This window comes from Rhinoraja longicauda, chromosome 29 (assembly GCF_053455715.1).
Source record: "Rhinoraja longicauda isolate Sanriku21f chromosome 29, sRhiLon1.1, whole genome shotgun sequence".
NCBI classification, from domain to species: Eukaryota; Metazoa; Chordata; class Chondrichthyes; order Rajiformes; family Arhynchobatidae; genus Rhinoraja; species Rhinoraja longicauda.
The window spans coordinates 24,266,646-24,287,254 of NC_135981.1; the positions used below are offsets into that span (position 1 = coordinate 24,266,646).

The window sequence follows — 20,609 nt, forward strand, 5'->3', positions numbered from 1 at the left end:
CCCCGCCGCTCACCCTGCCCCTCGCCTCACCCCGCCGCTCGCCCTGCCCCCTGCCACTGTCCTGGCCTGGCCCTGCCGCTGGCGTCACCCTGCCCCGCTGCTGGCCTGGCCGTGTGGCGTGAGGCCTGTTGTTGAGAGGGGATGGGGGGGGGGGGGGGGGGTGGTCGTTGGGGAGGGGGTGGGGGGGGGGTGGTCGTTGGGGAGGGGGTGGGAGGGTGGAGAGAGAGGGGTGGGGAGGGGAGTGGGGGTAAAGGAGGGGAGTTGGGGGTAAGGGAGTGGAGTTGGGGGTAAGTGAGGGAAGTTGGGGGTAAGGGAGGGGAGTGGAGGTAAGGGAGGGGAGTGGGGGTAAGGGAGGGGAGTGGGGGTAAGGGAGGGGAGTTGGGGGTAAGGGAGGGGAGTGGGTGTAAGGGAGGGGAGTGGGGGTAAGGGAGGGGAGTGGGGGGTTAGGGAGGGGAGTGTGGGGGTAGGGAGGGGAGTGGGGGTAGGGAGGGGAGTGGGGGTAGGGAGGGGAGTGGGGGTAAGGGAGGGGAATGGGGGTAAGGGAGGGGAATGGGGGTAAGGGAGGGGAGTTGGGGGTAAGGGAGGGGAGTGGGGGAAAGGAGGGGAATGGGGGAAATGAGGGGAGTGGGGGGAAAGGAGAGGACGGGGAGGGGAGTAGTGGGGGAGGGGTGGGGGTAGAGTGTGGGAGTAGAGTGGGGGAGTAGAGTGGGGGGTGGGGGGGACATGGACCGTTTTGATTTGCTGTTAAAGACCACTGGAGCAAGTATGTCTTCAATGAAATTAGGTATGTGAATTTTTAAATGAAACCTTTTCTTCATAACTTAGTCATACATTTTATGACCATTGTTCTTTTGTTCAATACCAAGAGAATTGGGATGTGTACGGAAAAAGCAAAATAGAAAAAACAAAACGAAACTCTCTTTTCTTTGTGTTGGAAAAAGTATTTCTGTTCAATAACCTTTCTATAAATAGCAGAATATACTCATGATGGGACTGACATTGTACATGTAGTCTAGTAATTACAGACTGATGGAAATAATAGTGGTTTTTCACAGGAATGTAGCACAACGCGAATGCGTATTTGGCCTGCATACTTTTTTTTTGATGAAAAGTTGTATTGCGCCATATTATGGATTTTGGTGTAAAATTCTGAATTTTGGACATCAAAATTATGAATTTGTAAAATCAAATGTTGGGAGGTCTGCATTTTGGTTTCACCATGTAGAAATTGCAGTTGTGTTTACACATAGTCCCCCTCCCCATTTCAGGGCATCATAATGTTTGGGACACATGGCTTCACAGGCTCAACTACAGTTTAAACTAGCATGTTATATAAAACTGATTGTTGAATGCATCAATGTTTGCAAGCACACAAATCATGATACTTTATGGAGATGCAAAATCAAAGGATGAGTAAATGGTTTAAGACTTCCATACAGGAACAGCCCTGCTTCGTTCAACATTAAACTTCACTTAAAAGACCAGTTTGATTGTGCAACTGCCCAATAGTTATAATGCAATCGTTCCCTTCCAGATACAAAAATAATTGAAGTCAAGTAAAACATGTTGAAAATTTATGATAGGCCCTTCAGCATCCAAGGAAAAATATATCTCATGAACCATTTTTGTTACTTCTCAACCTAAAATGCCAATTCACTTAAAATGCCACAGAAAGCTGTGGAGGCCAAGTCAATGGATATTTTTAAGGCAGAGATAGATAGATTCTTGATTTGTACGGGTGTCAGGGGTTATAGGGAGAAGACAGGAGAATGGGGTTAGGAGAGAGCAATAGATCAGCCATGGCGGAGTAGACTTGATGGGCCGAATGGCCCAATTCTGCTCCTATCACTTATATACAGTGCCCTCCATTATGTTTGGGACAAAGACCCATCATTAATTTATTTGCCTCTGTACTCCACAAATTGAGATTTGTAATAGAAAAAAAATCCCATGTGGTTAAAGTGCCCATTGTCAGAATTTATTAAAGGGTATTTTTATACATTTTGGTTTCACCATGCAGAGATTACAGCTGTGTTTATACATAGTCCTGCCAATTCAGGGCACCATAATGTTTGGGACACATGGATTCACAGGTGTTTGTAATAGCTCAGATGCGTTTAATTGCCTCCTTAAAGCAGGTATAAGAGAGCTATCAGCACCTGGTCTTTCCTCCAGTCTTTCCATCACCTTTGGAAACTTTTATTGCTGTTTCTCAGCATGAGGACCAAAGTTGTGCCAATGAAAGTCAAGGAAGCCATTATGAGACTGAGAAACAAGAATACAACTGTTAGAGACATCAGCCAAACCTTAGGCTTACTAAAATCAACTGTTTGGAACATCATTAAGAAGAAAGAGAGCACTGATGTGCTTACTAATCGCAAAGGAACTGGCAGGCCAAGGAAGACTTCCACAGCTGATGACAGAAGAATTGTCTCTATAATAAAGAAAAACCCCCAAACACCTGTCTAAAAGATTAGAAACACTCTTCAGGAGTCAGGTGTGGATTTGTCAATGACCATTGTCCGCAGAAGAGGCTGGTTAGCTGCATAAATAGGATGGCCAGGTTACAGTTTGCCAAGAAATACTTAAAAGAGCAACCACAGTTCTGAAAAAAGGTCTTATGGACAGATGAGACGAAGATTAACTTATATCAGAGTGATGGCAATAGCGAAGTATGGAGGAGAGAAGGAACTGCCCAAGATCCAAAGCTTATCACCTCATCTGTGAAACACGGTGATGGGGGTGTTATGGCCTGGGCATGTATGGCTGGTGAAGGTACTGGCTCACTTATCTTCATTGATGATACAATGCTGATGCTGGAAGCATAATGAATTCTGAAGTGTATAGACACATCCTATCTGCTCAAGTTCAAACAAATGCCTCAAAACTCATTGGCGGGCGGTTCATTCTGCAGCAAGACAATAATCCCAAGCATACTGCTAAAACAGCAAAGGAGTTTTTCAAATCTAAAAGTGGTCAATTCTTGAATGGCCAAGTCAATCACCCAATCTGAACCCAATTGAGCATGCTCAAACTGAAGGGGACTAGCCCCCAAAACAAGCTTAAGCTAAAGTTGACTGCAATACAGGCCTGGCAGTGCATCACCAGAGAAGACACCCAGCAACTGGTGATGTCTATGAATCGCAGACTTCAAGCAGTCATTGCATGCAAAGGATATGCAACAAAATACTAAACATGACTACAAGTGCTCCTCAACTTACAATTGGGTTATGTTCCGATAAACGCATTGCAAACCGAAAATATCGTACGTGGAAATGCATTTAATACACCTGATCACGTGGCCGGAAGCTAGCAGCGGCTCGCTGCCATTGCCCAGCGTTTGCACCATTGTAAAGTCGAAATATCGTAAGTCGAAGCATCGTTAGTCGGGGAGCACCTGTACTTTGATGTACATGACGTTGCTGTGTCCCGAACATTATGGTGCCCTGAAATGGGGGATGGGGACTATGTATAAACTGCTTTAATTTCCTCACGGTAAAACCAAAATGTACAATAATGGCCTTTATTAAAATCTGACAATGTGCACTTTAACCACATGTTTTTTTTCTATTACATATCTGAAATTGTGGATTACAGAGGCAAATAAATAAATGATGGGTCTTTGTCCCAAACATTATGGAGGGCACTGTTGCTCAGATTACAAAATAAGTCAATAACCTTCAATGGGTCATTGGAACTAAAAGTCTGTAGCTCAGCATCTTTGATAATGCAAACATCTCAAATCATTGCAATGGTATTGCAGCCTAAATTATGAGCTCAGACATTTTATCTCTGACCCAGTGGTTGGTGCAGCCAACTGATGCGAACAGTTGCCTCTGGATTTATTTGAAATTACTTGCTTTGGAGTTTAGCTCATACAGGGTACAAAGTCATGAAATTGTGGTCAACAGAGAGCTTTTTGGCTTCAGTCATAAATATTTGAGCTGGATTTGTTGAATGGTTTGATTTGTTTAGGAGTTGATTGTGTTAATTCTATTATGTTAGAATCTATGGATTGTATGCTAATCTGTTAACTTTTTCAGAGGTGCACTGTTATTGGGAAATATAGCCAGAAGAACAAGGTAGTCTTCACGTGTTAGGTACACGTTTCTAATTAAGCAAGGATCAACTATTTTTAGACGTGTAATTGAAGTATTTCCTTCAATATTTGTCTTTCCAATCTATTTTTCTTTTTGTTAGATAAAAGTCGTGAAGTTCTCCTACATGTGGACGATCAATAATTTCAGTTTTTGTCGGGAAGAAATGGGAGAAGTTATCAAGAGTTCGACTTTCTCGTCTGGAGCAAATGATAAATTGAAATGGTAAGCCTGGAACTCGGTGATTTTTGTTTTATATATACATATATATTTAACCAGGGGTTCAAATAAGTAATTACATTTGCAAAAGACAAAATTATTGGAAATGCTTGAAGCAAATAGACACTTAGATACTCCAGCATATTGTGTCTATATTGATTTGTATTACCATTTGATGGATTTTTGGACTATATAGCTCAAAAAGCAGAATTAATTTTTCACAGATCTGAAAGCCTTGGTCCTTAATTTAAAACTTCCCTACAAACTGTTTAGGTGTGCTGCTTGACCATATTTCATGATCTTCTTTGAACCCTTGTGCATAATCTTTTAACCACCCTGTAATATCTTGCAATTCTTTAAAGCAAATTACTATTTTTGTGTTGGAATGAGAATTTAGATAAGATACTCGGATATTTCAGATTTTAAAATTAGCAAATCCACCCAGCATTAGCCCGTATTGTTGCATATCTGCAAGCACGTTTCCGCTATCTTTTGACTTCAAGTTGGCTACTCAATTCTGCTGAAGAATTGCAAGAAGAATAGCATATTTGCTGCACTTAGAAGATTTGTGTTCAATGACTGTGCAGTTAATTGTCTAGGATGTATCATCAAAAATGTGTGTTTAAACATTAGTCTTTTTCCCCTTGTAAAATTTGTGCTAAAATGTAGCCCAGATGGACTGGAAACATGTTTTTAAAGGCCTCTAATGAGAACCTTTTGAAACAAAAATTAATTGATATTCAGTGTGTAAGAAGGAACTGCAGATACTGGTTTAAACAGAAGATAGACACACAAAGCTTGAGTAACTCAGCGGGACAGGCAACATCTCTGGAGAGAAGGACGTTTCCGATCGAGACCCTTCAGATCAATATCATAATTGACATTCAACTGCCTGACAGTTAAAGCTCATGAAATGGATAACAAATTCATATCAAATATTTAAAATGTCTCGGTGATAGCATATGTCTATACATTTTGTAAATATTCTGTTTACCTTTCTTTCCAATATTGGTCTGTCTACAATGTAGGTTAATTGGCTGGGTAAAAATGTTTTTTTTAAAATTGTCCCTAGTGGGTGTAGGATAGTGTTAATGTACGGGGATCGCTGGGCGGCACGGACTTGGTGGGCCGAAAAGGCCTGTTTCCGGCTGTATATATATGATATGATATGATATGATGATATGATCCTGTTGGTATTGGACCAGTTTTCAGATGAGAAGAAGCAGTTATTCATTGCTTCCTTTCATTCTGCTGCTCTGGAATAAGAAGGGAAAGGAGGTGGTTTCAAGAAAGACTATTTTCTCTCGGGCTCTAGTATAATTGTGAAGGCTAGCACTTAATGCCCATGTTAGTTGCTCTTCAAAAAATATTGATAGGTTCAACCAGAACTGTTGAAGTCCTTGTGAAAGATTCCTATGATATTGAACATTACACAAAAGTGCTGGAGGAACTCGGCGGGTCAGGCAGCATCCGGGCAGGGAATAGACAGGTGATATTTCAGGTTGCGACCCTTCAGTCCTGATAGGTCACCTGTCCATTACCTCCACAGATACTGCCTGATGCTCTGATTCCCCTTGCACTTCATGTTTTGCTCAAGGTTCCAGCATCTGCATTTGCTTGTTATTCGTGTGGTATTGTCCAGTAAGTTTCAAACTTTGACTCAACAAAAATGAAGAGATAGTAATATATTTTTCAGAGTAGGATTGTGTGAAACTTGGAGGAAAAATGTACGGCCACTGCTGCCCTTGTGGTATGAAGGTAATGGTGATAGTTGTGAAGATTGGCAGTTTGATTCAATACATATTGACAATAGATAGTGCAATGCTGATGGTGGGAAGAATAGGATGGTGAACTCAGTGCTGAGCTGTTTGAGAATTGCAATGATCCAGACAAGCAAGGATTAGTTATGGTCATGGTTTGTATCTTGTAAATGGAAGAAAGTCTGGTAGCAAGATATTCACTGCAGAATAGACAGGCATTGAAGTACTGACATAGCTACGGTATTTGTAACTGTTGAGGCACGGTGGCGCAGCGGTCGAGTTACTGCCTTACAGTGCCTGAGGCGCCGGAGACCCAGGTTCGATCCCGACTACAGATGCTGTCTGTACGGAGTTTGTAAATTCTCCCCGTAACTGCGTGGGCTTTCTCAGAGATCTTCGGTTTCCTCCCACAGTTCAAAGACATACACGTATATAGGTTAATTGGCTTGGTATAAGTGTAAGTTGTTCCTATTGTGTGTAGGGTAGTGTTAGTGTGCGGGGATCGCTGGTCGGCGTGGACTCTGTGGGCCGAAGGGCCTGTTTCTGCGCTGTATCCCTAAACTAAACAAAACTGTTGCAGTTGGCTTTTGTTCAATGGTTATCCTGGGTGATGATGATGGGGAATTTGATAGTGATAATATCAGTGAATATCAATGATAGGTGGTTGGACTGTTGTGGGAAATGTTTATTGGAAGTATTTTACTTGATGTCAAGTTAACTAAATAGAGAATTACTTGGACACTTCAGAAGCACTAAATATTTTTGATTTTTGATTCTTCAAAATTCTGTTTGTTCAGCATATTGGATCCAGTTTCAATGTCAGGTAATTGGGGTTGTTGTGGTGGAAGGTGGTTGACGGGGTTCAAGGGGCAAATTGTTTTTTTGTCACTTTCCATTGCTAGAAATCTTTATTACAGCTTTAGTTATTGTTGTTTGTCCAGTAATTACAAATTTTAGAATCTCTAAAGTCACAGTCTTAGAATATAAAACAAGAGCATAAAACAGCACTGTCCATCACACATGGCAACAGCACGGGTCCATCAGCCCCCACAATGATGCCACAAATGGCGTGTAGAAGCTTCTTAAATACCACTATCATATCTGCTCCCACCAACACCTCTGGCAGCGCATTCCATGCATTCACCACTTTGTTTAATCCTTTAAACCTTTCCCCTCCCACCTTAAAATTATGCACACCAGTCTTTGACATTTTCACCTTGGGCAAAAATGGTTCTGACTGTCTACCCAGTCTCTCTCAACTTCTGATGGGATTCCCCTCAATTTCCAATGCTCCAGAGAAGACAATCCAAGTTTGTCCAACCTCACCTTATAACTAATACCTTCTAATCCAGGCAGCATTCTGATACTTCTGCAACCTCTCCATAGCCTCCACACCCTTCCTGTAATGGGATGACCAGAACTGCACACAGTATTCCAAATGTGGTCTAACCAAAGTTTTTTTAAATTCCTGACAATAATGGCAAGCGTTTCATATACCCTCTTTGCCACACTATCTACTTTGTATTGCCACTTTCAGGGAGATCTCTCTCTGCATGAATGCTAGTAAGAGCCTTGCTGTTAGCTGTATCTGTTCTTGTATTCAGCCTCCAAAAGTGCAACACCTCGCACTTGCTTGAGTTAAGCTCCATCTGCCATTTTTGCACCCATATTTGTAACTGATCTTAATCCTGCTGTATTCCTTGACAGTCTTTCTTTCATTCTTTATCCATCACCCTTTCGTTGTCTGCAACTCCACCAATTTTAGCATTATCTTCAAATGCAATAGCCAGCCCATCTGCATTTACATTCAAGTCGTTTATATATATCACAAACAGATCCCAGCACAGTCTTGAAGTACATTTTCAGAAAACTGAATATGTTATAGAAACAATGTCAGTATGTGTTGTAATGCTTCATATTGTTAATGTACATTTTGCTTTAGATCCAGCTAATACTGCATGCATTCAGTTGAAAAGTTATAGCATATCTTTGCTATATACATAATATATATTCCAAGTTACTGAACTTTCCAAGTATGATCAAAGGGTGAATTGTAAGTGTAATAATATGGAATCTACTTAATTTGTGGGATGTTGCAATTTTTACTTTCTCTGAAGATGGATTTTGGTATAAATCAGTCTTTTTAAAGGATAATTTAAAAAAACAAAGTTGAGCATGTATATTGATAAAAATGTTCATTATTGTTCTGCCAGTGTTGGAATCTAACACGGCTGGGGTAGGTGATAACACTATTATATGTGTAGTATAGAATGCTGTTTCTGCCTCACCAATGTAACTCAGACGGTGCACAGTGATTGACACTGGGGTTCAGTGTTAACTTCATGTGTTTGCCAATATTTGCACTTGTTTTTAGTTGAACCTAAAAATAATTTACAGAACAAAACACTTCTGCTTATTTATTATACATTCCTGAAAGATGACTTTTTGTACTTGGATAATCGAATAATGATGAGAAAGCTGGTCGTTCTAACCTTGTTCTCATGGAAGGGGAGCCAATCTAATGAGAAACAAACGACCCAAAGTGCTGGAGTAACTCAGCGGGCTAGTCAGCACCCCTATAGAACATAGATAGGTGACGTTTCAGGTCTTGTTCAGATGGGGTGGGGGGGAGGAGGAAGAAAGCTAGGAGGGGCAGGACAAAGCATGGCAGATAATGGGTGAATACAGGCAAGGGTGATGTCCAGATGGTTGGACAAAGCCCAGCGATGGAAAAAGATACAAGACAAAATAATTGAGTTGCAAATTGCAACGCCAAAGGAATGAGTGGAGGGGGAGGGGGAGGGGGAGGGAAATATGAGGTGCTGTTCCTCCAGTTTGTGTGGTCTCACTCTGGGAATGGAGGAGGCCCAGGAAAAAAGCTCAGTTGGGGAATAGGAAGGGGAGTTAAAATAGTTAGCAACCAGGAGATCTGTGAGGCGAAACATTCATCAAGTCTTCGGTTGGTCAGGAGGCCACAATGGAACACCAAATGCAGTAGATGCAATAAAGGAGGTGCACATGAACCTGGAAGGACTGCTGAGGTCCATGGATGGAAGCGAGGGAGGAGGTACAGGGACAGATTTACATCTGTCATTGCAGGGGAAAGTACCCGGCGAGAGGGTCGTTTGGGTGGGAAGGAATTACGGAGGAAGCGGTCTCTGCACAGGGAAGACAGAGATGTAGATGGGAAGATGTGACTTGTGGTTGGAGGTGAAGGGAAAGTCAGAGGATGATGTGATGGAAGCAGAGACTGGCAGGGTGAAAGGTTGGGACCAAAGCAACTCTGTCCTTGTTTTGTCTGTGGTGAGGAGGAGCGAGAACAGAACTTCGGGACACTGTGGAGATGCGGGTGAGGGATGTCCTGGAATGGAAAGCTGTATCTTGGGAGCAGATTCGGCTGAGACTGATGCTTTGAGAGTAGGGGATTGCGTCTTGCAAGAGGCAGGGTGAGAGGAAGTGTAGTCCGAATAACTGGGAATCATAATGTCATACAGCACAGAAATAGACCCTTCACTCCAACTTGCCCATGCTAACCAAGCTGCCCAAATCTACACTAGTCCCACCTGCCAATGTTTGGCCCATATCTCTCTAAATCTTTCCTGTGCATTTACCTGTCCAAATATCTTAAATTTGGTTATAGTATCTGGCTCAACTGCCTCCTCTGGCAACTCGTGCCATACCCACCTCTGGGAAAAGCTGCCCCCTGGGTTCCTATTAAATCTTGCCCCTCTTGCCTTAAATCTCTCTCCTTGGTTCGTGATTCTCCTCCTTTGTGTGAAAGTGCTTCTAATCTAGTTCCCCTCATAATCTTATATGCCTCTACAAGACTATAGAGTCGATAGGTTTCCAGTAGATGTCAGTCTATATAGTCTGTCCCCTCTGATGGAGAGAGAGATCAAGAAAAGGGAGAGAGGTGTCAGGGAATTCTCCAATTTTATTCCCCATCCCCTTTCTTTTGCACAATCCCCATCCCCTTTCTTTTGCACAACCTCCTTTCTTCCCCACCCCCCTTCCCTTGTGCAAATAGAAATCAATACTCCATCTTGACCATCACTTTTATAAGAATTAACAATAGTTTAGAATGGCTGCATTGAAACAAGCTCCTTGGTCCACGCTGGCCACCATCACCCATTCTATTCAACATTCTAACTGTTAAATGAAACAGTGAGAACTCGCCTCGAAGTCTAAAAGCTTTACAAATTCCACAACTGCCCTGCAGCAGGGTATATTTTTGAGAATTTGAGCTGATTTCCATAATTGTTTTGAAATATTTCACTTTGGAATATTTGCAAGATTAACAGTCTTTCTTAATTTTGCTTGGTCTATATCTTTAAGTATTCATACTTACTGCTAATCCAAGTGACTAATTAAGGCTAGTAGAGGAAGGTCAGTATTGTGAGTAGTTCTGTTTTCATGGCATTAAACGCGTACCAATTTTTTTCATTTAATCTTTGCACCTTGCAAACATTTTTTATTTGAATTCACTCATTAAGCTTTTCACATGCAACTGAATAATATCAACATTTAAACTGGATATAATCTGCTAAGCAGCAGTGAACTTGAACAGTGTCAGAAAAAAAATGAAGTGATTGGCATTAGGAGGAAAACAATAATTGGAGTTTAGGTCCAGAGCTTTGGGGTCAATTTGGATAAAAATGCTCTGAGGAAGAGTTGGCATGCTTCTCAGTTCATCAGGGCTGAGAAGCAACTTGTTTCATCCAAATTGTTGCAGTATTCCACATCTCCCAAGTGCTGCACAATAATTACAGGGGGAAAATGGTAAGTACGATAAGTCCATTGCAAAATATTATATAATTTGAGGAGAGAAGCAAACTGGAGATACTTAATATATTGTTGAGTTTAGACATTTGTTTACCTGTCTTATTTTAGTAACTGTTTGGGGATAGTTGCTGCACTACAAATGATTTCAAAGTTAACTACAAATAGTTAAAAAACGGCATCCACTCCATGGCCTGAAGTGCAAGACAGAATTGTTGAATAATAGAATTACTTAGAATGAGAGAGAGATAATTTTTCAAAACGAGTTGTACTTTCTTTTACACTACAGATATAGATTATAGTTAAGATGAAGTCAAGCTGAAGAGGAAAATTGAGGCAGGCCAAACCTGCATCTAAATGCTTTTTAAATTTTTTTTAGCCTGTATGTGATCATTCATTTTCTTTTTAACATATTTCATTTTTTATGTATATTTAAGGTGCCTCCGAGTGAACCCTAAGGGTTTAGATGAGGAAAGTAAAGATTACCTATCACTCTACCTGCTGCTAGTCAGCTGTCCAAAAAGTGAAGTCAGAGCAAAATTTAAATTCTCCATTCTGAACGCAAAAGGTGAAGAAACTAAGGCAATGGGTAAGTGAAGTGACAGTATACTTCAGATACAGGAGAAGCATTTAAATGCGGTTCTATTTATTTGTGCAAACTGGTCTAAGGTAACAACTATTAATGACCAATGTGTCCCCAGCTCTGTGCTTTCAGGCCTGACTGGCCAGTCCTTTATTCTTTGTTTAAAGAAATATTTTCCAGAGTTTTTGGATTGTCTACTTATCTTCTGCTTGAGACCTGAGTACTTGGAGAGGGGGAGGGAAAGAAAACAGGTTTACCAAGTCATTGCCTGGTGTACAGTTCATTTAGGATTTCCAACATTAATTGATATTTCTATTTGCTCACTCTGATCATTAATTAATTTTATTAAGTTCTTTATGCTTCTCTTTCTGCACTTGCTGCCAATGGGAAACTTATGCACTCCAGCAGTAACAGCCTCCCCTTCTCCCATCTACCATCAAAAAATAAGAAATGTCTTGCTGTCATTTGGTTTGCTTCCTATTTCTAATTAGATTTATTGAAATCATTTCTGTCCAAGTATAAATGCTCACGAGAGGCCTGGAAGTTATAGCAAATATAACAAAGACACGGTGCTCAAAACTGCAATAAAACAGACAAGCGGCAACACTCCATTAACCTTCGCTTCTGTCACAGCAGAAAAATTGCTGAGCCAGGTAATGTGGCTTGAGCTGAAGGACATATTAATTAGGATTCCTACATAGATTTGGCCATGAGCAGCAGAAATCACCAACTGAATAATGAATTGCTATTGGCACCATTTGCTACAGCTGCTTGTAACAAAAAAAAATAAGAGCTATAACTGGGCAGCAAGGCTTCCAACTTAAGTTATGATCTTGCAGATATAGTTGCAAGTTTGGTGGAACTTGGAGTCACATCTGAATTTTGTATTTGTGTATGTAATAGTAAAACAAGTCAAGTCAAGTTTATTTGTCACATGCACATACACGATGTGCAGTGAAATGAAAGTGGCAATGCCTGCGGATTGTGCACAAAAAAGAATTACAGTTACAGCATATAAATAAAGTTAATACAGAGAAGACAAAATGTAGCCCCTGGAGTTATAAAAGTTAACAGTCCTGATGGCCTGTGGGAAGAAACTCCGTCTCATCCTCTGTTTTCACAGCGTGACAGCGGAGGCGCTTGACTGACCATAGCATCTGGAACAGTCCGTTGCTGGGGTGGTAGGGGTCCCTCATAATCTTGCTTGCTCTCGATCTGCACCTCCTGATGTATAGGTCCTGCAGGGGGGCGAGTGTAGTTCCCATGGTGCGTTCTGCCGAACGCACTACTCTCTGCAGGGCCATCCTGTCCTGGGCAGAGCTGTTCCCAAACCAGACTGTAATGTTGCCGGACAGGATGCTCTCTACAGCCCCAGAGTAGAAGCAATGAAGGATCCTCAGAGACACTCTGAATTTCCTCAGCTGTATAAGGTGGTAAAGGCGCTGCCTTGCCTTACCCACCAGTGCGGCAATGTGCGTTGTCCATGTCAGATCCTCTTTGATGTGGACACCCAAGTATTTATTCTGCTCATTTACAAGTCTGCATTTGCTACATGGCCAGTCAAACAGAAGGCAGCTTGCTTTAAGCTTTTTAATTTTACATGGAGAGATTATGAGAAGGAAGGAACATTAGATTGAAGATTTGTTTATTTTTATGGAAAGCGAAAAAACGAAGGTAAAATAAATGTAAAGGTTTGTTCTTCCCAGCGTGTATATATGTATTGTACTTCCCATTTTGAATAAAACTTAAGTAGTATATATTTTTAGAGCTAGTGATTGATTTTGAGGAGCTGAAAAAATTGTTAGAAGTTAAAAAGATAGTTAACCCATTCTGAGAGCAGGTGAAATCTCAATTTGATTCACGTACTGGATTTATATTGGTTTGCAGGATCAAAGTGAACAGTTTCAATCTGGGGACACTTCTTTTTTACAGGATTATTTGATTTGCATGCCTCTGTGATTTTTTTAAAACTACAATGCCCTCCATAGTGTTTGGGGTAAAGACCCATCATTTATTTATTTGCCTCTGTACTCCACAATTTGAGATTTGTAATAGAAAAAATCAGATGTGGTTAAAGTGCTCATTGCCAGATTTTAATAAAGGCTGTTTTTATACATTTTGGTTTCACCACGTAGAAATTACAGCAGTGTTTATACATAGTCCCCCCATTTCAGGGCACAGTAATGTTTGGGACACAGCAACGTCATGTAAATGAAAGTAGTCATGTTTAGTATTTTGTTGCATATCCTTTGCATGCAATGACTGTGATTCATGGACATCACAAGTTGCTGGGTGTCTTCTCTGGTGATGCTCTGGTATTGCAGCCATCTTTAGCTTATGCTTGTTTTGGGGGCTAGTTTTCGCTTCAGCATATAAAAGGCATGCTTAATTGGGTTCAGATCGGGTGATTGACTTGGCCACTCAAGAATTGACCATTTTTTAACTTTGAAAAACTCCTTTGTTGCTTTAGCAGTCTGTTTGGGACCATTGTCTTGCTGTAGAATGAGCCGCTGGCCAATGAGTTTTGAGGTATTTGTTTGAATTGAGCAGATAGGGTGTGTTTTATACACTTCAGAATTCATTATGCTACTACCATCAGCGGTTGTATCATTAATGAAGATAAGTGAGCCAGTACTTTCAGCAGCCATACATGCCCAGGCCATAACGTATAGGTATGTAGGTTAATTGGCTGGGCAAATGTAAAAATTGTCCCTAGTGTGTGTAGGATAGTGTTAATGTGCGGGGATCGCTGGGCGGCGCGGACCCGGTGGGCCGAAGGGCCTGTTTCCGCTCTGTATCTCTAAATCTAAAATGAATAACACCCCCACCACCGTGTTTCACAGATGAGGTGGTATGCTTTGGATCTTGGGCAGTTCCTTCTCTCCATACTTTGCTCTTGGCATCACTCTGATATAAGTTAATCTTCATCTCATCTGTCCACAAGACCTTTTTCCAGAACTTTGGTTGCTCTTTTAAGTACTTCGTGGCAAACTGTAACCAGGCCATCCTATTTTTGTGGCTAACCAGTGGTTTGCATCTTGCAGTGTAGCCTCTGTATTTCTGTTCATGACGTATTCTGCGGACAGTGATCATTGACAAATCCACACCTGACTCCTGAAGAATGTTTCTAATCTGTCGGACAGGTGTTTGGGGATTTTTCTTTATTATGGAGAGAATTCTTCTGTCGTCAGCTGTGGAGGTCTTCCTTGTCCTGCCAGTCCCTTTGTGATTAGTAATGCTCTCTTTCTTCTTAATGATGTTCCAAACATTTGATTTTGGTAAGCCTAAGTTTTGGCTGATGTCTAATAGTTTTATTCTTGTTTCTCAGTCTCATAATGGCTTCTTTGACTTTCATTGGCCCAACTTTGGTCCTCATGTTGAGAAACAGCAATAAAAGTTTCCAAAGGTGATGGAAAGACTGGAGGAATGACTAGGTGCTGCGAGCTCTCGTATACCTGCATTAAAGAGGCAATTAAACACGCCTGAGCAATTACAAACACCTGTGAATCCATGTGTCCCAAACATTATGTTGCCCTGAATTGGGGGGACTATGTATAAACACAGCTGTAATCTCTGCATATTGAAACTAAAATGTATAAAAATACCCTTTAATAAATTATTTAACCACATGGGATTTTTTTCTATTACAAATCTCAATTTGTGGAGTACAGAGGCAAATAAATTAATGATGGGTATTTGTCCCAAACATTATGGAAGGCACTGTATATAAGTGATAGGAGCAGAATTGGCCATTCGGCCCATCAAGTCTACTCCGCTATAGAAACATAGAAACATAGAAAATAGGTGCAGGAGTAGGCCATTTGGCCCTTCGAGCCTGCACCGCCATTCAATATGATCATGGCTGATTATCCAGCTCAGTAACCTGTACCTGCCTTCTCTCCATACCCCCTGATCCCTTTAGCCACAAGGGCCACATCTAACTCCCTCTTAAATATAGCCAATGAACTGGCCTCAACTACCTTCTGTGGCAGAGAATTCCACAGACTCACCACTCTGTGTGAAGAAATGTTTTCTCATCTCGGTCCTAAAAGACTTCCCCCTTACCCTTAAGCTGTGACCCCTGGTTCTGGACTTCCCCAACATCGGGAACAATCTTCCCGCATCTAGCCTCTCCAACCCCTTAAGAATTTTATATGTTTCAATAAGATCCCCCCTCAGTCTTCTAAATTCCAGCGAGTATAAGCCTAGTCTATCCAGTCTTTCTTCATATGAAAGTCCTGCCATCCCAGGGATCAATCTTGTGAACCTTCTCTGTACTCCCTCTAAGGCTAGAATGTCTTTCCTCAGATTAGGAGACCAAAACTGTACACAATACTCCAGGTGCGGTCTCACCAAGGCCCTGTGCAACTGCAGCAGAACCTCCCTGCTCCTATACTCAAATCCTCTTGCTATGAATGCTAACATACCATTCGCTTTCTTCACTGCCTGCTGCACCTGCATGCCTACTTTCAATGACTGGTGCACCATGACACCCAGGTCACGTTGCATCTCCCCTTTTCCTAATTGGCCACCATTCAGGTTGATCTATTGCTCTTTTCTAACCCCATTCTCTTGTCTTCTCCCCATAGCCCCTGACACCCGTATAAATCAAGAATCTATCTATCTCTGCCTTAAAAATATCCATTGACTTGGCCTCCACAGCCTTCTGTGGCATTTTAAGTGAATTGGCATTTTAGGTTGAAAAGTAACAAAAATGGTTCATGAGATATATTTTTCCTTGGATGCTGAAGGGCCTATCATAAATTTTTAACATGTTTTACTTGACTTCAATTATTTTTGTATCTGGAAGGGAACGATTGCATTTTAGCTATTGGGCAGTTGCACAATCAAACTGGCCTTTTAAGTGAAGTTTAATGTTGAACGAAGCAGGGCTGTTCCTGTATGGAAGTCTGAAACCATTTACTCATCCTTTGATTTTGCATCTCTATAAAGTATCATGATTTGTGCGCATGCGAACATTGATGCATTCAACAATCAGTTTTATGTAACATGCTAGTTTAAACTGTAGTTTAAATACTCTACAGACTTTCACCGTTAAAGTTATTTTGGCTTTTTGTACTCTGCATGAACTTAATTTCTATAATATTACAATACAGCTCTAAATGTTTCTTTGAGGGCTTGTCGATTGGAATTGTTTTTTTTTTTTTGCATGATGCTTTATACAACGCATGTTGATCAACATTTCTTTAAGAAAACTGAAGGGATTTCATTTCTCCTCTTCCTTAGATATCAGCTTTTGAAGAAAATGTGATTTTTATTTTTTCACATTAATGAGCAACACATTCTGATGGAAGTGGAATATTTAATGATTTCAGAGATTTAATAGTGCTGTCAAGTTCTGCAAGCTCTGACTTTGCAGAAAAAAGATACTACTATACAGTATTACAGTATAGCAAAGAATTACAGAGGCATGAGGCAGGAGCTGTCCAGAATTGACTGGAAGGAGGCCCTCGCAGGGAAGATGGTGGAACAGCAATGGCAGGTATTCCTGGGAATAATGCAGAAGTTGCAGGATCAATTTATCTCAAAGAGGAGGAAAGATTCTAAGGGGAGTAAGAGGCACCCGTGGCTGACAGGGGAAGTCAAGGACAGCATAAAAATAAAAGAGAAGTACAACATAGCAAAGAAGAGTGGGAAGCCAGAGGATTGGGACTCTTTTAAAGAGCAACAGAAAATTACTAAAAAGGCAATACTGGGAGAAAAGATGAGGTACGAGGGTAAACTAGCCAATAATATAAAGGAGGATAGTAAAAGCTTTTTTAGGTATGTGAAGAGGAAAAAAATAGTCAAGGCAAATGTGGGTCACTTGAAGACAGAAGCAGGGGAATTTATTATGGGGAACAAGGAAACGGCAGATGAGTTGAACCGGTACTTTGGATCTGTCTTCACTACGGAAGATAATAATAATAATAATAATGCATTACATTTATATAGCACTTTTCAAACACTCAAAGACGCTTTACAGGGATTTCTAGAACATAGAGAAGTGAATAAATAGATAAATAAGTAAACGAGCAGAAAAAGGAGACAGTAGGTGAGGTGACCTTCAGTGGTTGAAGGCAGTGCTGAACAGGTGAGACTTCAGTGATGTTTTGAATGTGGTGAGTGAGGAGGAGTCTCTGACGGTTTGGGTTCCATAGGGTGGGAGCAGCGATGGAGAAAGCCCTGTCCCCCCAGGATCTGAGTTTGGTCTGGATGGGGGGGGACAGGAGATTGGCAGCAGCAGAGCGGAGGGTGCAGGTGGGAGTGTGCCTGTGGAGGAGGTCAGTCAGGTAGGATGGGGCCAGGTTATGGAGGGCTTTGTAGGTCATGAGGAGGATTTTGTACTGGATTCTCTGGGGGATGGGGAGCCAGTGGAGTTTGTAAAGGACGGGGGTGATATGGTCACGGATCGGGGAGTGGGTGACTAGACGGGCAGCGGAGTTTTGAATGTATTGAAGTTTACTGATGATTTTTGAGGGTGAGCCATAGAGGAAGCTGTTGCAGTAGTCCAGACGGGAGGTGATGAAGGCGTGGATGAGGGTTTCTGCAGCTGTGGAGGAGAGGGATGGACGGAGACGGGCAATGTTTTTGAGGTGGAAGAAGGCTGTCTTTGTGATGTGTTTGTCGAAGGAGAGGGTTTGATCAAAGATGATTCCAAGATTCCGGATGTGAGGGGAGGTGGATACTGGGAGACCATCAATATTGAGGATGAAGTTTTGGGTGGATTTGGTGAGCGTTTTTGGACCAATGATGATCATTTCAGATTTGTTGCAGTTGAGTTTGAGGAAATTTGATTGAAGCCAAGATTTTATTTCAGTGATGCAGTTTGTCAGTGTAGAGTGTGTGGTGGTGGAGATTGACTTGGTGGAGATGAGGAGCTGGATATCATCGGCGAAGCAGTGGAAGTTGAGACCATGACGGCGGATTAATTGACCAAGGGGGAACAGGTATAGGATGAAGAGGAGGGGGGCCAAGGACTGAGCCTTGGGGGACACCTTGGGAGAGGGGAGCGGTGGGGGATTTACAGTTGTTAATGGAGATGAACTGGTGCCTGTCAGAGAGGTAAGATTTGAACCAGGGTAGGGCTGTGCCGGTGATGTTAAAGGAGGTTTCAAGTCGGGTGAGGAGAATGGAGTGATTTATGGTGTCAAAGGCGGAGATACAAGCAATCTCCCAGATGTTCTAGTGGCCAGAGGTCCTAGTGTGACGGAGGAACGGAAGGAAATCCACATTAGGCAGGAAATGGTGTTGGGTAGACTGATGGGACTGAAGGCTGATAAATCTCCAGGGCCTGATGGTCTGCATCCCAGGGTACTTAAGGAGGTGGCTCTAGAAATTGTGAACGCATTGGTGATCATGTTCCAATGTTCTACAGATTCGGGATCAGTTCCTGTGGATTGGAGGGTAGCTAATGTTATCCCACTTTTTAAGAAAGGAGGGAGAGAGAAAACGGGAAATTATAGACCAGTTAGTCTGACATCAGTGGTGGGGAAGATGCTGGAGTCAATTATAAAAGACAAAATTGCGGAGCATTTGGATAGCAGTAACAGGATCGTTCCGAATCAGCATGGATTTACGAAGGGGAAATCATGATTGACTAATCTTCTGGAATTTATTGAGGATGTAACTAGGAAAATTGACAGGGGAGAGCCGGTGGATGTGGTGTGCCTTGACTTTCAGAAAGCCTTCAACAAGGTCCCACATCGGAGATTAGTGGGCAAAATTAGAGCACATGGTATTGGGGGTAGGGTACTGACATGGATAGAAAATTGGTTGACAGACAGAAAGCAAAGAGTGGGGATAAATGGGTCCCTTTCAGAATGGCAGGCAGTGACTAGTGGGGTACCGCAAGGCTCGGTGCTGGGACCGCAGCTATTTACAATATACATTAATGACTTGGATGAAGGGATTAAAAGTACCATTACCAAATTTGCAGATGATACAAAGCTGGGTGGTAGTATGAACTGTGAGGAAGATGCTATGAGGTTGTAGGGTGACTTGGACAGGTTGTGTGAGTGGGCAGATGCATGGCAGATGCAGTTTAATGTGGGGTTATCCACTTTGGTGGTAAGAATAGGAAGGCAGATTATTATCTGAATGGTGTCAAGTTAAGAAAAGGGGACATACAACGAGATGTGGGTGTCCAAGTGCATCAGTCACTGAAAGGAAGCGTGCAGGTACAGCAGGCAGTGAAGAAAGCCAATGGAATGTTGGCCTTCATAACAAGAGCAATTGAGTATAGGAGCAAAGAGGTCCTTCTGCAGTTGTACAGGGCCCTAGTGAGACCGCACCTGGAGTACTGTGTGCAGTTTTGGCCTCCAAATTTGAGGAAGGATATTCTTGCTATTGAGGGCGTGCAGCGTAGGTTTACTAGGTTAATTCCCAGAATGGCGGGACTGTCGTATGTTGAAAGACTGGAGTGACTAGGCTTGTATACACTGGAATTTAGAAGGATGAGAGGGGATCTTATCGAAACATAAGATTATTAAGGGGTTGGACACGTTAGAGGCAGGAAACATGTTCCCAATGTTGGGGGAGTCCAGAACCAGGGGCCACAGTTTAAGAATAAGCGGTAGGCCATTTAGAATGGAGATGAGGAAAAACCTTTTCAGTCAGAGTTGTGAATCTGTGGAATTCTCTGCCTCAGAAGGCAGTGGAGGCCAATTCTCTGAATGCATTCAAGAGAGAGCAGGATAGAGCTCTTAAGGATAGCGGAGTCAGGGGGTCTGGGGAGAAGGCAGGAATGGGGTACTGATTGAGAATGTTCAGCCATGATCACATTGAATGGTGGTGCTGGCTCGAAGGGCCGAATGGCCTACTCCTGCACCTATTGTCTATTACCTATAAAATTTGCTTTTAAATGCACACTTCAGTTTTGCTTTATAAGATGTCAATCTCCTTTGAATCTTCGTGTAGCCAGTTTTTATTACCACAGAGGTTTGCAGTGAGGCTGCTTTGCTTCATTCCACCTTGAATTTTATGACCAAAAGTAAAAGTTACTTGAATCCAACAATAGAAATTGAGGAGGTGGAGAGGCTATTCAGGAGACAGAAAAGCCGGAAATCTTCAGCACATCTCCAGTGTTTTCCCCTCTACCCTCAAGCTCTGTGCCGAACTGGCACCGGTCTACACAGACATTTTCAACCAGACTCTACAAACCTGCACTGT

General features: G+C 42.0%; 1 protein-coding gene across 2 annotated transcripts in view; it reads left to right on the top strand.

Moving 5' to 3' along the window:
* spop (speckle type BTB/POZ protein) overlaps window positions 1-20,609 on the top strand; it is a 111,584-nt gene that overhangs the window by 50,249 nt on the left and 40,726 nt on the right. For both annotated transcript variants that reach the window (XM_078424415.1, XM_078424417.1), the window contains exons 3-4: window positions 4,201-4,322; window positions 11,293-11,444. In XM_078424415.1, the coding sequence (XP_078280541.1) occupies window positions 4,201-4,322; window positions 11,293-11,444 (274 nt within the window). The remainder of the gene's footprint in view (window positions 1-4,200; window positions 4,323-11,292; window positions 11,445-20,609) is intronic.